This window comes from Notamacropus eugenii, chromosome 2 (genome assembly GCF_028372415.1).
Source record: "Notamacropus eugenii isolate mMacEug1 chromosome 2, mMacEug1.pri_v2, whole genome shotgun sequence".
NCBI lineage: Eukaryota > Metazoa > Chordata > Mammalia > Diprotodontia > Macropodidae > Notamacropus > Notamacropus eugenii.
Window position 1 is genome coordinate 355244825 of NC_092873.1, and position 14612 is coordinate 355259436.

At 47.6% G+C, this 14612-nt stretch overlaps 1 protein-coding gene across 1 annotated transcript in view; it reads left to right on the forward strand.

Annotated features, from left to right (window-relative positions):
* The window catches only part of ERBB2 (erb-b2 receptor tyrosine kinase 2), a 30432-nt gene that overhangs the window by 11698 nt on the left and 4122 nt on the right, over nucleotides 1-14612 (forward strand). The window contains exons 4-22 of the mRNA XM_072646298.1: nucleotides 221-355; nucleotides 1029-1097; nucleotides 1281-1396; nucleotides 1766-1907; nucleotides 2144-2269; nucleotides 2771-2897; nucleotides 3128-3201; nucleotides 3387-3477; nucleotides 3742-3941; nucleotides 4331-4463; nucleotides 4561-4651; nucleotides 9973-10133; nucleotides 10461-10508; nucleotides 10836-10974; nucleotides 11055-11177; nucleotides 12377-12475; nucleotides 12922-13107; nucleotides 13498-13653; nucleotides 13802-13877. Coding sequence (XP_072502399.1) covers nucleotides 221-355; nucleotides 1029-1097; nucleotides 1281-1396; nucleotides 1766-1907; nucleotides 2144-2269; nucleotides 2771-2897; nucleotides 3128-3201; nucleotides 3387-3477; nucleotides 3742-3941; nucleotides 4331-4463; nucleotides 4561-4651; nucleotides 9973-10133; nucleotides 10461-10508; nucleotides 10836-10974; nucleotides 11055-11177; nucleotides 12377-12475; nucleotides 12922-13107; nucleotides 13498-13653; nucleotides 13802-13877 — 2292 coding nt within the window. The remainder of the gene's footprint in view (nucleotides 1-220; nucleotides 356-1028; nucleotides 1098-1280; nucleotides 1397-1765; nucleotides 1908-2143; nucleotides 2270-2770; nucleotides 2898-3127; nucleotides 3202-3386; nucleotides 3478-3741; nucleotides 3942-4330; nucleotides 4464-4560; nucleotides 4652-9972; nucleotides 10134-10460; nucleotides 10509-10835; nucleotides 10975-11054; nucleotides 11178-12376; nucleotides 12476-12921; nucleotides 13108-13497; nucleotides 13654-13801; nucleotides 13878-14612) is intronic.

A 14612-nucleotide genomic window follows, 5' to 3' on the forward strand; every position in this document is an offset into this window, starting at 1 on the left:
ATCGACTTCAATCCTTTGTCTTTTACCAAATGGGGGAAATGAGGCCCAGAGAGGGAAAAGGACTTGCCTAAGGTCACACAGTAAGTTGGTGGCAGAGCTCGAATTAGAATCCAGGTCTTGTGACTCTTAGCTAAGGGTCTTTTTAGAGAGAAACAAGGGAAAGTCCAGCTATGCCTCCATTCCTGGCCATGTCATCACTCCCCTCCTCTTCTACCCCCAGAGATTCTGAAAGGTGGGGTCCGGATCGAGAGGAACCCTCAGCTATGTCACCAGGACACAGTGTTGTGGACCGACATCTTTCATAAGAACAACTACTTGGCTACCACCTCCATCGACACAAACCGCAGCCGAACCTGTGAGCTCAGACCCTCCCTTCCTCTTGCTTCCCTCCATCGTCTTCCTGACTCCTCCCCTCACCGCCCATCATAATAACGCCAGTCCTGCATCTGTGTAGAACTATTAGAGGTTTACAAAGTGTTTCCCCCACAGCAATCTCGTGAGATAGGTAGTCAGTGGGGAAATTAGACTGTATCATGTAGTGAGTGATGGAGACAGCATCTGGCGGGGGTGGGGGGTGGGGGGGTCACAGATTAGCGCTTCTTCTAATACTTACTAGAACTGCCCTGGAGTAGATGATGCTTGCATGATCTGGTGCTTAAAAGTTTACAAAGCCCGATCCACACAACAACGTGAAACATCCATACCCTGTATCCCCTGATCTCCTGACCCCTCTACTTTTAATGCCCAGCCACTGACATCATGCCATTATCTCCCTTCTCTATGTTGATTTTCCTATCTGTCTGTCTCTCTGTATCACTTTCCTGGTCTGACTCCTACGTCTCAATCTTCTCTCTCTCTCTCTCTCTCTCTCTCTCTCTCTCTCTCTCTCTCTCTCTCTCTCTCCCTGTCTGTCTCTCTCTCTCTCTGTCTCTGTTTCTGTCTCTCTGTCTTTGTGTCTGTGTCTCTGTCCGTCTCTGTCTCTGTCCGTCTGTCTCTATCTCTCTGTCTGTCTCTGTCTCTCTCCCCAGGCAGCCCCTGTTCTTCATCATGTAAATCTGGCAAGTGCTGGGGGGAAGGACATGACAACTGTCAGAGCTGTAAGTCCTAGAGAGAGAGTCTGGGAGGAGAGCCCATGTTTGGGGAGGGGGATAGAAGCCTGTGCCCTGTGGTTTGGAATGTGAACTCAACAAGGCCTTGGGAGTTGATGCCTAAAATGGGTGGTTTGGTAAAAGGAAAGCGATGGAAGGTCTCACCCTTTGCCCTTCCTCCCTCACCAACAGTGACCAGCACAATCTGTGCCAGTGGCTGTGCCCGCTGCAAGGGTCCCCTCCCCACAGACTGCTGCCATGAGCAGTGTGCTGCTGGCTGCACTGGCCCCAAGCATTCTGACTGCCTGGTAGGTGTCCACCTGGCATTATGCTAATGCCCCCTTGCATCTTCCACCTGCTGTTTTGCATACCTGTTTGCCCACTTGACTTAACTCACCTTTTTACTCACTTCTCCCTGAGACCAGGGTGTTGTAGATTTCTATAAGAGCTCCTTGGCCTGGTCCATGGCAATGCTCTGGGCAGGGATGACAGGGGAAAGTGGGCGCCTTGCCTGGCATTACCCTCCCCTAAAGCCATGTTATGTCCTGAATAGTTTAGCCTACTTCCCTTCCCCAAGATTTGGTGTAAGGATGGGTACCCAGGGATATGGGATGGGTCTAGACTTTGCCTCGATGCTCAACATATTCTGCCTATCCCCTGGCCCCTAACCCTGTCAGGCCTGCCTTCACTTCAACCACAGTGGCATCTGTGAACAGCACTGCCCACCACTGGTCATCTACAACTCAGACACCTTTGAGTCAATGCCTAATCCTGATGGGCGATACACCTTCGGATCCAGTTGTGTGAAATCATGTCCCTGTGAGTGCCTTGGGTATGGGGGAGGAGGAGATTAGTCTAAGGGACCCCATTAAGGGTGAGACATTACGGTAACTTGTTAAGGGTTAGTGGGGCTCAGGCCTCTGAGACCACCCTCCGCCCCCTCAAGGGTTAATGGGGCAGTCCCTCAGGCTGTATTGTCTCTGGGAAGAATGAGATCAGATGAAAAGTGGTGGAGGAGGTGAAGTGTCCTAACCTGTGTCCTTGATACTTTCCAGATAACTACTTGGCTACAGACGTGGGCTCCACATCCTGCACCCTTGTGTGTCCCCACCATAGCCAAGAGGTAACTGCTGAGGATGGGACCCATCGGTGTGAGAAGTGCAGCAAGGCCTGCCCCAAAGGTATCTGCCCTCTCTGAACCAGCTTTGTCTCAGCTAGACCCAAGACACCCCTCAGAGCTCCATGCTCCACTGGTCCCCTGTCCCTCACCCTAATCCCACCCCAAGTCTCCCCACCTCCTCCACCTCCCACCAATCCATAAATAATCACAATCCAGGTAAACTCCTACTCCTCCCCACTTGTTTCCTATCTCCAACACCTCCTCACATCCAAGGCTTGTCTTCCCCTTCCTTCCAGACCCTAATCCTGGACCTCTGGATTTTGACTGAGGGTACCTAGGCTCAAAGCCAAGCTTTGCTATTCACTAGCTGTGTGAATCCAGACCTCAGTTTTCTCCTCTCTAAAATGGGAGAGTTGGACTAGCCAATTTCTAAGCCTCACCTCCCTCTAACAATATGAGTCTATGATTCCCCTGACTCATGCCCAACCCCTTGGGGGACTGGGGGAGGTGAATGCCACAACTAAGGCATGCACCTTACCTACTCCTCTGTCACATCCTACAGTGTGTTATGGGCTGGGCATGGGGCACTTGCGGTCAGTGAGAGCTGTCAACAGTACCAACATCCAGGACTTTGCTGGCTGCAAGAAGATCTTTGGAAGCCTGGCCTTCCTGCCTGAGACCTTCGCAGGGTAGGCATGGAATAGGCACAGCAAGTGTTAGACTGGGTAGCTCAGACTGGGCATGGTGCTAAGTGAAGGGAAGTGGGCAGTTCTGAAATACGCAATGACGGGGCTGGGTGAGGGCTTTGAATTTGGAGCTGGGAGATCCAGAGAAGAAGGATAGCTGATTTGGGGAGCACTTCCTCTGTCACCTCCCTGCATGGATGACCCTTGTCAACTCTTCCATTTCCCTGTCCCAGGGACTTGGCCACCAATACTTCTCCACTGATGCCTGAAGACCTCAAGGTCTTTGAGAACCTGGAAGAGATCACAGGTGGGCACATCCCTGCCTATCCCTTGGTACCCTCATCAAGCCTTCCCCTCTCCCCTTGGGTCTTGGGATCCTTCTGCCCAGGTCTTCCTTCCTTATGGTGGGGTGACCTGGGGGAAGGCCCTGTTGGTGGGTACCCTCTATGTTGTTCAGTTACCATCTCACACCAATCACCCTATTGCCCTCAGGCTACCTGTACATCTCAGCCTGGCCTGACACCCTCTCTGACCTCAGCATCTTTCAGAACCTAAGGGTGATCAGGGGAAGGGTGTTACACAAGTGAGTACTGGGCTGTGGGTACACAGGATTGAGTTTCCCAGGAGAAGATAAAGAAGAGGGGAGGGGGAGGTTTGGAGAGGTGGTAGCCAGAATACTAACAGCATGTACCTTCTTGGGGGAGAAGATTCAAGCAGGATCATGTAGGAGGACCCAAGGGTGGCAGAGAGGCAGGTTCTTGGAGGCCTATTTCTGGGAAGGAATGAGGACTAACATGGAATAGCGTTCTGGTTCCCTTCAGCTGAGCACCCATCCTTCTCCTTGCAGTGGTGTCTACTCCCTGACACTGGAACATCTAGCTATTGGGTGGCTGGGGCTGCGGTCACTGAGAGAGTTGGGCAGTGGGTTGGCACTCATCCATCACAATGCCCACCTATGCTTTGTACACACGGTGCCTTGGAACGAGCTCTTCCGCAACACCCGCCAGGCCCTGCTCTACAGTGCCAACCGACCTGCCCAGGAGTGTGGTAAGGCAGGCATCCCCTCTCCCCAAGGCCTTCATTTCTTTTTCTGTCCTTTCCAAGGCACCCACATCTGGATGACCTTTATGATACTCACTGACATCCGGTGCCAGGCTCTCTGGGGACTAACCCTGATGCCTACTGAGCTGGCTGCCTCCTGTGCTTGGAATGCACACCTGCTTTTGCTAAACACTAGCCTGGCACTGCCCCCTCAGCATCATTGCCAGTCTTGGCCAAATGCCGGCTTGCGTCTCTATGACTGGCAATTCTCCCTCTCTTTCCACTTTAAACCCTGGATATTTCCTGGGTTCCCAAAAAGTACCAGGCCTGAGATGAGGTCCTTGAAGTACCCAAGTCCTTCCTGGGTTTGATTTGCCTTCATTCTTCTCCCACAGCAAGGGAAGGACTAGCATGCTATGCCCTGTGTGCTCAGGGACATTGCTGGGGCCCTGGACCAACTCAGTGTCTCAACTGCAGCCAATTTCTCCGAGGGCAGGAGTGTGTGGAGGAGTGCCGGGTCATGCAGGGGTAAGGAAGGGTTTGGATGAGTGGAAAAGGAAGAGGGAGGCTCTCAGTTCTCCATGGCTTTGCCTTACCCTTATTCTACTCTCTGCACACTCTGAAGGTACCCCCGAGAATATGTAAAGGAAAGGCGCTGCTTCCCATGCCATGAGGAGTGCCAGCCACAGAATGGCACTGAGACCTGCTTTGGATCGGTAAGCAGCTAGCAGGGGTGGGACACTATTTGGGTGTCTGACCCCACCACCCCCATCCCTCAGGCTGTGGTCAGCTACTGTATTTGGAGAATGAGCAGAGTTCAGAGTAATAAAGAATCCAAGAGGACTTCCTGGAGGAGTCAGGGACTCTGAGTTGAAAGGTGGATGCGGTTCTGTCAGTGTAGGGGCTGATGATGCACCATTGACAGGACACTGTGTCTCTATAACCTAGAGAGAAGATAGTGTTTAAAAGTTTGTTGTTCAGTCCTTTTTCCATCATGTCCGACTTTGTGACTTTATTTGAGGTTTTCTTGGCAAAGATAATTGATGTGATTTGCCCTTTCCTTCTCCAGCTCATTTTACAGATAAGGAAACTGAGGCAAACAGGGTTTAAGTGACTTGCCCAGAGTCACACAGCTAGTGGTTTGCCATTTTCTTCTCCAGCTCATTTTATAGATGAAGCACCAAACAGCAAGCAAACAGGGTTACACGACTTGTCCAGGGTTATACAGCTAGTAAGTGTCTGAGGCAGGATTTGAACTCAGGTCTTCCTGACTTAAGGCTTAGTGCTCTATGCACTATACCACCTAGCTGCTCTGCAAATCTCAACATACTATATAAGTGCCAATTAGTATTATTTTCAAAGCATTTTATAGCTCAAGAAGCCAAGGCTCCTTAAAGTGACATAACCTGCTCAGGGTCACATGGCTAATACAGTGGCAAAGCCTTGGATTGAACCAGCTCCTGCAGCTCCTAGACCTCCACTTTCCCCCAACCCTATGGATTCTAACACTGAGCTGATGAATCTCTGACAAGCGGTCATCCACCCTCTGCTTGGAGAACTCAAGGAACAGGGAGCTTACTCCCTTACAAGACACTGGCTCAGTTTTTTCTGGCTCTAATTATCAGGGGATTCTTCAGTGGAGCTGAAAGCTGCCACCTTGTCACTTCATTCATTTGGTGCACGTTTATTAAATGTGTCCTGCTACATACTTTACACTACTACTATATACCAGTGAAGTAGTATACTACTGCTTCTTTATACACTACAGTGTATAAAGGCACCGCATTAAATCTTATAGAGGTTGTTACAGTTTAATGGATTTGCAATGGACTGGGTTCAAATTCTGCCTCTGTGTAAACTCTCTGGGCCTCAGTTTCCCCATTGATAAAATAAGAGTTGGATTAAATGACCTCTAAGGTAGCTTCTAGTTCTAAATCTGTGACTGTGGATAACATACATAGATAACTATAATTTCTTTTTTTTTGAGAGGGGAAAGGCAAGGTAATTGGGGTTAAGTGTCTTGCCCAAAGTCACACAGCTAGTAGGTGTCAAATGTCTGAGGCCACATTTGAACTCAGGTTCTCCTGACTCCAGGGCTTGTGCTCTATTCACTGCACCACCTAGCTGTCCCAATCAATATAATTTGTTAGAAGATGATAAATGCATGAGAAATACCAAGTGCACCCACCCATTGGTTCCAGGCAACACTGTAATAGAAAGAACCCTGGACTGAAAGTCAGAAGAGACTTGGATTTAACCTCTGGCTCTGTCACTTAACATCTGTATGAGCTTGGGCAAATAACTTTCCCTCTCTCAGCCTGTTTCCTTATCTGTAAAATGGGGAAATAACATTTTTTGTTTAAAAAATAAAATTTATGAATACCTCATTTTTGCATACTTACATTTCCCTTAGCATTCTTCCCCCCATACTTCATAGCAAATATTTAAAAAGAAAGAAAAATAGGAAGAAATCAGTAAAACAATATACAAACAATGTATATAATATATATGTATATACACATGTATTAAACAATATATATGTATGCATATGTGCATGTTGCAAAAGAAAACACCAAAAAATTCCAAGAAAAATTAAGAAAGTGAAAGTATGCCTTAATCTGCACTGAGAGTTCATTAGTTCTCTCTCAAGAGGTAGAGAATATTCTTCATAGTGAGTCCTTTGGAATTGTCTTGGATCTTTGTCTTTGACCAATATATTTATTTAAAAAAATCTGAAAACATATGCAATGTTCCACACTCATGGATTGCTCACCCCCCAACCTCTGCAAAGGAGTGAAGGAAGAAAGATGTCTTCTCACATCTCTTCCTTGGGGCCAAGCTTGTTCTTTTTAAAAGATTTTATTGATATCTTTTCTTACCTAAATTATCTAAATTCCCCCCCTTCCCTTTCCTCCATTTCCCTCTCCCTGAGAGCTCTGCCTTATAACAAAGGATTAAAAAAAAGCAGGAAGTAAAAAAAAAGTTCAATAAAACTGTTTAGAACATTCCAACCGCCCCCCCCCCAAACACCTAATGATACACCCGTGTATCTCTTCCACCTCAGCCCTGAAAAGGACTGGGGGGTGGGGGGGTGGAAGAAGGGGGAGTGCCTTCTGATGTCTCTTCTTCAGGGCCCAGATTGGCAGCCTTTGTTTTCCATGGTTTTGTGGTTTTTGTTTTTTGCATCTATATTGATACCTTTATTGTATGTGTGGTTTTCTTGGTTCTGCTTGCAGGAAGTAATATTTTTGCCACTTGCCTACCTTGTAGGATTGTAGGGAGGAAAGCTCTTTGTCATCCCTAAAGCACATCTATAAATATGAACTATTGACAGTAGAATTATCACATCCACTAAAGTCATCTTCTGGTGCCATTCTGACATGGAGCTGGTCCTAGGTTCTCAAAGGCCTTGCCAATAAAGCTTTTGAAGGGCTTTAACCTAGGTCTAGATTGGATCTGAGGACCAAGCTAAGCCAGCTTTAGAGAGGCTCCAGGTTGATGACAGATGAGTAGTTATCCCTTCCACATCTAGCAGGGGAGGAGGAGATTAGGATCATGGTGCCCCCTTGATTTGGAAAATCCATGCAAAAGTTTTTGGCCTTCCCTTTGTACCAGAGAAGAAGCCTGAATTATTATGGTATTAAGAGACAAAATATGTTGATAATATACAATACTATACAATTACATATATTGTATGCATTTCTCAGTTTCCACACTTTTTCTGTGTGGTCTGCTAGCCTTTGCATGTTGTCTGTGGCGTCTAACTCTCAAAATATTCCCATTTAATTCCTTATGCCGACCTGAGATATATAGAAACCGCAATGGGAGAAGTCTCAATGTGGAAGGGATAATTGTACATTTTTCAGCCCTGACTCTCAAAGACTTTCTATCAAGATATCATCAGGATTCAGTTGTTCGCAAATCAACAGCACCTACTATGGACCAGGCACAGTCCTAGATTCTTTAGATACCAAGACCAAAAAAAAAAAAAATTGTACCTGCCCTTGGGGGAATTTTCCTTTTACTGGAAGGAAAGAACACTTATGCAAATCCATTAACAGAGGGTAATTTAGGGAGAGAGTGACCACTAGTGGCCGGGGATTAGGGAGATCTTTATCACGTAGTAGGGGATGGTTCCTTTACCCTTGTGGGATAAAAGAACCTGTGAAGTAGAGGGGAGGGGGACATAAATGCATTTCAGAGATGTAGGGGACAGCCTGTGCTTGGAAAGGCTTGAAAGTGGGAGATGAAATCTCAAAATCCGAAGACAGTCAGTTCTCTTTGTTCCAACAGTTTTGGCCAGAACACGTGTGTGAAGGGTGATAACAGAAGGCCAGTCAGTCAATAAGCATTCATTTTGGAAGAGGACCATGATATCAGGGAGGTGATGCCATGACATGCAGGTGAATTGGATTTAAGTGAGGGAGAGCTGAGGGCAGCTAAGTGGCACAGTGGATAGACTGGGCCTGGAATCAGGAAGATTCTTTGTAGCTCAGACACTTACTAGCTGTGTGACCCTGGGCAAGTCATTTCATACTGTTGGCCTCAGTTTCCTCATCTGTAAAATGAGCTGGAAAAGGAAATGGCAAACCACTCTACTGTCTTTGACAAATAGGGTCACAAAGAGTCTGACACAAAAGACTAAACAGAAGTGAAAGACAGGTTAGAGAGAAGAAAGAGACTGGAAGGAGAGAGATCAATTAGGGGGGCTATTGCCTCATGATGAGGCCTACACTTGGTTGTGTCTGTAAAAGCAGAGAAAGGGGAATGGACTGTGGAGATGTGGAGACTGAGTCTGAGGTTGTGAGTTGCAGCAACTGGAGGGATGGTAGAGACTCAAAGGCAGAAAGCTTGGAAGAACAGAGGGTTTATGGGGGGAGATACTGAGGTCCATTTGGTACTTAATGATTATGAGATGCTTACAAGACATCCAACTGGAGAGGTCTGGTAGATAGTTGGCAATATAGGGAATTCAGGAAGAAGGAGACCAGGAGGGGTTAATGAGACAGACCACTACAAGAATGCAGAGAGACAGAAAAAGCAGAGAGACAGACACATATAGACAGAGGGAAAGAGAGAGAAACATGCACCCAGAGGAAGGCTCAGGATAGATCCTCCTGAGGAGGAGTGAGGAGTTTGGAGTACTGTGGGGTTTGGTGACCCCACAAAGGAGACTTGAGAAGAATGACAGAAAGCCAGGAGGAGACTTAGGAGAGAGCAGCCGGTGCCTCCAAAGGCACAGATGGATGGGGAGGGTCAACACTGTCCAAAGCTACCACAAGGTCAAGAAGGAAAAACAAAACTTGGAAACGAGCAGTTAGGAGATTACAGAAGACCTTGGAGAGAGTACCCTCTGTGGAGTGATGGGGTCAGAAGCCAGAAAGCAAAGGGTTGAGAAGTAAGTGGAAGGTGAGAAGTATTTTAGTTAGAATCTTACCTATAGTGCTGGAAACAGCTTTAAAAGGGCAATAGCTTGAGGGGGGGTGAAAGAGTCAGCTAGTTTTTTTAAGACTTGGGCCTGTTTGTAGGTAATGGGGCAGAAACCTGTTGATAAGGAGTCTGAAAAGAAGAGGAATGATCAAAGAGGTCTGCTCTGGGAGGACATGGGAGTGACAGAATCAAGGGCAAAGGAGAAGGGTTGGTTGGCCTTGACAAGAAGGCAAATCTCTTCCTCAGACACTAAGTGAGAAGTTGGAGAACGATGTGAGCTAGTTTTGTGGTGTGGGACATTAGAAAAGGGGGCTCCTAGCTGGCCGAGCAGTTGGCCTTGGTTTTCTCAACCTTCCCATCCACAGAAAGAGGATCTATACTAATAAAATTCACTGGTTCTTAATGATTAACATGGCAGTGTGATGTTTGTGCTAGGTTGTAGGGAGGCTCTGAGAATCCCATGGTAAGGCTTCAATTTTCTAAATGGAACAGTGATCTGGCTTTCCCTGATTGTGTGTCCTTACATACTCCCCCAACTTCTGGGGCCAATCCCCAGCCTGGACATCATCGCCTCTTCTCCCCAACCCCTCCTTTTCTATACTCTTAGGAGGCTGACAAATGTGTAGCCTGTGCACACTTCAAGGACCCCCCTGCCTGTGTGGCCCGATGCCCCAGTGGGGTGAAGTCTGACCTTTCCTTCATACCTATCTGGAAATACTCAGATGATGAGGGCATTTGCCAGACCTGCCCCATCAACTGTACCCACTCGTGAGTTGGGGGGCACTTACTGCAATGTTAGGGATGGAGCAACCCATGTTTCCTTCTTCCTTAGGCTTATTTTTGGATGGGGGAATCAGAGACTAAGGGTGGGAATGTGGGGACAGGAAATATTCTCTGAAACATTGCAAAAGGAGATTGCTCTCTGCCCTGACTCCTCTGAACCTTCTTTTTCAAGACTGGGGTGGGAAAATGGAGGTGTGATACTTTTCTTATCCTAATTCCCATCCCCTCTACTGTTGGTCAGAGAAAGTACTTGGGGTGGGGTGCCTCCCTCCAGGACTGGGGATCCCCAGGTTAATATATCTTTTCCTGCAGCTGTACTGTATTGGATGACAAAGGCTGTCCGGCTGAGCAGAAACTCAGGTGTGTTTGGTCCCTAGGAGCTCCCCTGGACGGGGCATTGGGCCCAGGGATGACTTCTCCAGTATTAAACCCATATACAATGGCCTTCAGCCAGCCAAGCCTCCTGATCCCACTCCAGAGGACCTTTCACTTTCATTATTCCTACCTACTCAAGCCCAAACAGACACCTCTAACCTTCAGCTTTTGACTGTCACCCCATCATCCAAATGGCCCAGCCCAGTAATGTCCCTTCCACTCCCACGCTCCTTCACACACTGAGAAACTGCTGCTATCAGGAGGCCCAGTAGGTCTGATCTCACCTCCCTCTCCTCCTGTGTCTCCCCCCAGCCCTGTGACCTCCATTATTGCTGGGGTGGTTGGGGTGCTCCTAGCCCTCATCATAGGCCTGATCATCGGCATCTTGATTAAGCGTCGGAAACAGAAGGAACGGAAACACACCATGAGAAGGCTGTTACAGGAGACGGAGGTGAGAAGGGAAGGAGATGAGAGGGCAGATTGATCCATCACTTGGGCGGGTATGACAACCAACTTCCCTTCCATTCCTAGCTGGTGGAGCCCCTGACACCTAGCGGAGCATTGCCCAACCAAGCTCAGATGCGTATCCTAAAAGAGACGGAGCTGAGGAAAGTGAAGGTTCTCGGTTCTGGGGCTTTCGGCACCGTCTACAAGGTGAGGTGTGGGGCTAACCTTGGGGACTGGGCCTAGAAGGGTGAGATTTGGCAGGAATGGGGAACCTGTGACCTTGAGGACCTCAAGTGCGGCCCTTTGACTGAATTCACACTTCACAGAACAAATCCCTTAATAAAAAGATTTGTTCTGTGGAACTTGGACTCAGTAAAAAGGCTGCACGGAGGACCTAGAAGGCCACATGTGATTTCGAGGCCACAGGTTCCCCACCCCTGTTCCAGGCCACTGGATGGATCTTGGGAGAGGGAATGAAGCAAAAGGAAGAGGGTGGGCACAAAGGAAATGCGGCTCTTGCCATGTCTTGTCAATCCTGTCTCCCTAACAATTTCATATCTGTCCCTTCTCTCCACTCATTCAATCACCACCCTCATCACTACTCCCTGGGATTGTTGCATTAGGTTCCCTTCCTCATGTCTCCCTTTTCTCCAGCTCATCCTCTACATAGCTGTCAAACTGATTTTTCCTAAAGAAGAGCTATGACCACTTCACATCCATGCTTCAAAAAACTCTAGTGGCCCCCTCATTGTTTCTAGGATAAAATATAAACCCCTTTATTTAGCATTTAAGCCCTTCACAATCTCACCCCAGTCTACCATTTCAGATTTATTATATAAAAAATTACTCCCCTTAATGAACTCAACGAACAGCCAAACTGTCCTGTTTGCTATCCCTCACACATTCCATTTCCAACCTCTATACCTTTGCATAGGCTGTGTCCATGCCTGGAATGCATTCCTTCCTTAGCTCTGATTCTTAGAATCCTTAGATTACATCTCCTTCAAAGTTTCCCTTAAGTACCACCTTATACTTGAAGCTTTTTCTGACCATCTGAGCTTCTAGCACCTAACTGCTCCCCCATTACCTTGTATTTTACTTTGCATATTATATCTACTTATGAATTTGTCTATGTTTCCGTGATAGAATACAAACCCCTTGAGAGTAGGGACTTGTATCTCTACAGTTTTGAAAATATTTGTAATAGGAACTTCAAAAATGTTTATTTAATTGATTGCCCTATTGATAAGGGGGTAGGACAAGTTGCTATGAACCAAAGCCCTAGGGGTAAAACCAGAGAGTTGAGAAGGGGCCAGAGGGTTTTTAGAGGGGTAAAAACAGGGTTAGGGTTGGTCTTGTCTTCCCTTTCCAACTCACACATTCTCTCTCTTCTACCTCTTGCCCAGGGTATTTGGATCCCTGATGGTGAAAGTGTGAAGATTCCAGTGGCTATCAAAGTGTTGAGGGAAAACACATCCCCCAAAGCTAACAAGGAGATCTTGGATGTAAGTTTCTTGCTCCTTCACCCCCCACCCCCACCCCCAAGGATGGGGGATACAACAGGGGCCCTTTGGGGAAAAGAAATAGGACTCAGGGAAGAAGATTGAATTTTGATTCAGAAGACCTATAGTTGGAATTTTGTCATTGCTAAACAGGGCTAGCATGACTTTGGCAAGTGCCTTGGTCTCCCGGTGCCTCAGTTTCTTTCTCTGTAAAATGGGGAGGAAGTTGGCTTCCATGATGTCTAAGATAGCTTCCAGCTCTGAGTCCTTTGGTTGCAGTCACATTAGTTGTTCGTTAGCCTCTTTCTCCTCTGTAAGGTGAGGTTAGAGTAGCCTCCTCTAATTCCAATTCTCCTCACAGACATACACTCACACCAGGTCAATGTAATGGTAGGGACGGTGGCTGGAGAGGATGCTTATTCCCTTCTAAGTATCCCTTGGGCCTCCAGGAAGCATACGTGATGGCAGGTGTTGGCTCTCCATATGTGTCTCGCCTTCTGGGAATCTGCCTGACATCCACGGTGCAGCTGGTGACCCAGCTTATGCCCTATGGCTGCCTTCTGGACCACGTGCGTGAAAACCGAGGGCGACTCTGCTCCCAGGACCTCCTCAACTGGTGTGTGCAGATTGCCAAGGTACAGTCACAGGGATGCCTCTCTCTGACAGCCATCCTCCCACAGCTTCCCCAAGACCTCCACAGATAAGCCCCAACATGTGCCCTCCATGCCCTCCCCACCCCCAAGACCTTCATTACTGAGCCCCAACACATGCTCTCCATTCCTTCACTGCTTCCCCCACCCCCCCCACCCCTGCCCAGGGACTGAGCCTATAAGCTTCAGGGAGAAAGCTCTGGATCTGTAAACTGTGACTGAGTTGACAGAGCTGCTAGAGGTGAGGGAGCATTCACCAGGGTTAGTACTATGCCTCCAGAACTGGGCAGGGAGGAAAATTATCTAGAGAAGGTGGGACTGGTACAAGAAGCTCTACAGAAATCATCAGGTCCAGTCCTCTGCCTCTAATCTTAGGGGATGAATTACCTGGAGGAGGTTCGGCTAGTACACAGAGACCTGGCAGCTAGAAATGTGCTGGTTAAAAGTCCCAACCACGTCAAGATCACTGACTTTGGACTTGCAAGGCTCTTGGATATTGATGAGACGGAGTACCATGCAGATGGGGGCAAGGTGAAGGGGTTGGAGAGGGTTGGGGTTGGAGGGGCAGGTAGCGCTGAGTGGCCAACACATATCTGCCTTCCTTGAAAAAACCAACGAAATAGGATCCTCACCCTGGCCTCAGGGATGGTCTGCGTAACTGAATATCTTCCCCACGCAGGTCCCCATCAAGTGGATGGCACTGGAGTCCATTCTCTGCCGAAGATTCACCCATCAGAGTGATGTGTGGAGCTATGGTGAGAGTGGCAAAATACCTATTAAGGAAGGGCTGCATTTTGTCCTAAGGAGGGTTTTGTGTGAATTTGGCAAATCGCTTAATCTCTAGGCCTATTTTTGAACAGAGTAGTGCCTTGTAATTTTGGGAAATGGTATTGCCAGCTGTTCACTGGAAAGGGGAAGAGAATACAAGATCAACCAGGAAATTCCTCGAATAGTGTAGTCAAGGGAGATAAGGATCTGAACTAAGATAGTAATGGGGGTGGGGTACAGAGGTAGGGACTATTGAGGTCCACCCTCCATCATTTTACACATGAGGAATCCAAGGCCCAGAAACATTAAATAATTTGCCCAGGGTCACACAGCTAGTAAATGTCTGATTCTGAATTTGAATTCAGATCTTCTAAGTCCAAGTCTAACATTCAATATACTACACCACAGACACAAAGGATACTGTGGAGGCAGAATGAAGTCACTTGGCAGAGGGATGAGGTAGAGGGAAGAAGGGAGGCTTGAACCTGGTTGACTGGAAGGAGACTGGAGTCCTCAACAGAATAGAGAAAATTTGGAGGAGGGGAAAGTTTCAGGGTGGGGATGAGGAGAGATGAGATCAGTTTTGAATACGATGAGTTTAACATGCTGACAGGACAGCCAATTGGAAGAGTGCAATTAGTAATATAAGACTGGAATTCAGGAGAGAGATTAGGCTGGGATATATAGAGAAGCTCACTGAACCCATGAAAGCTAATGAGATC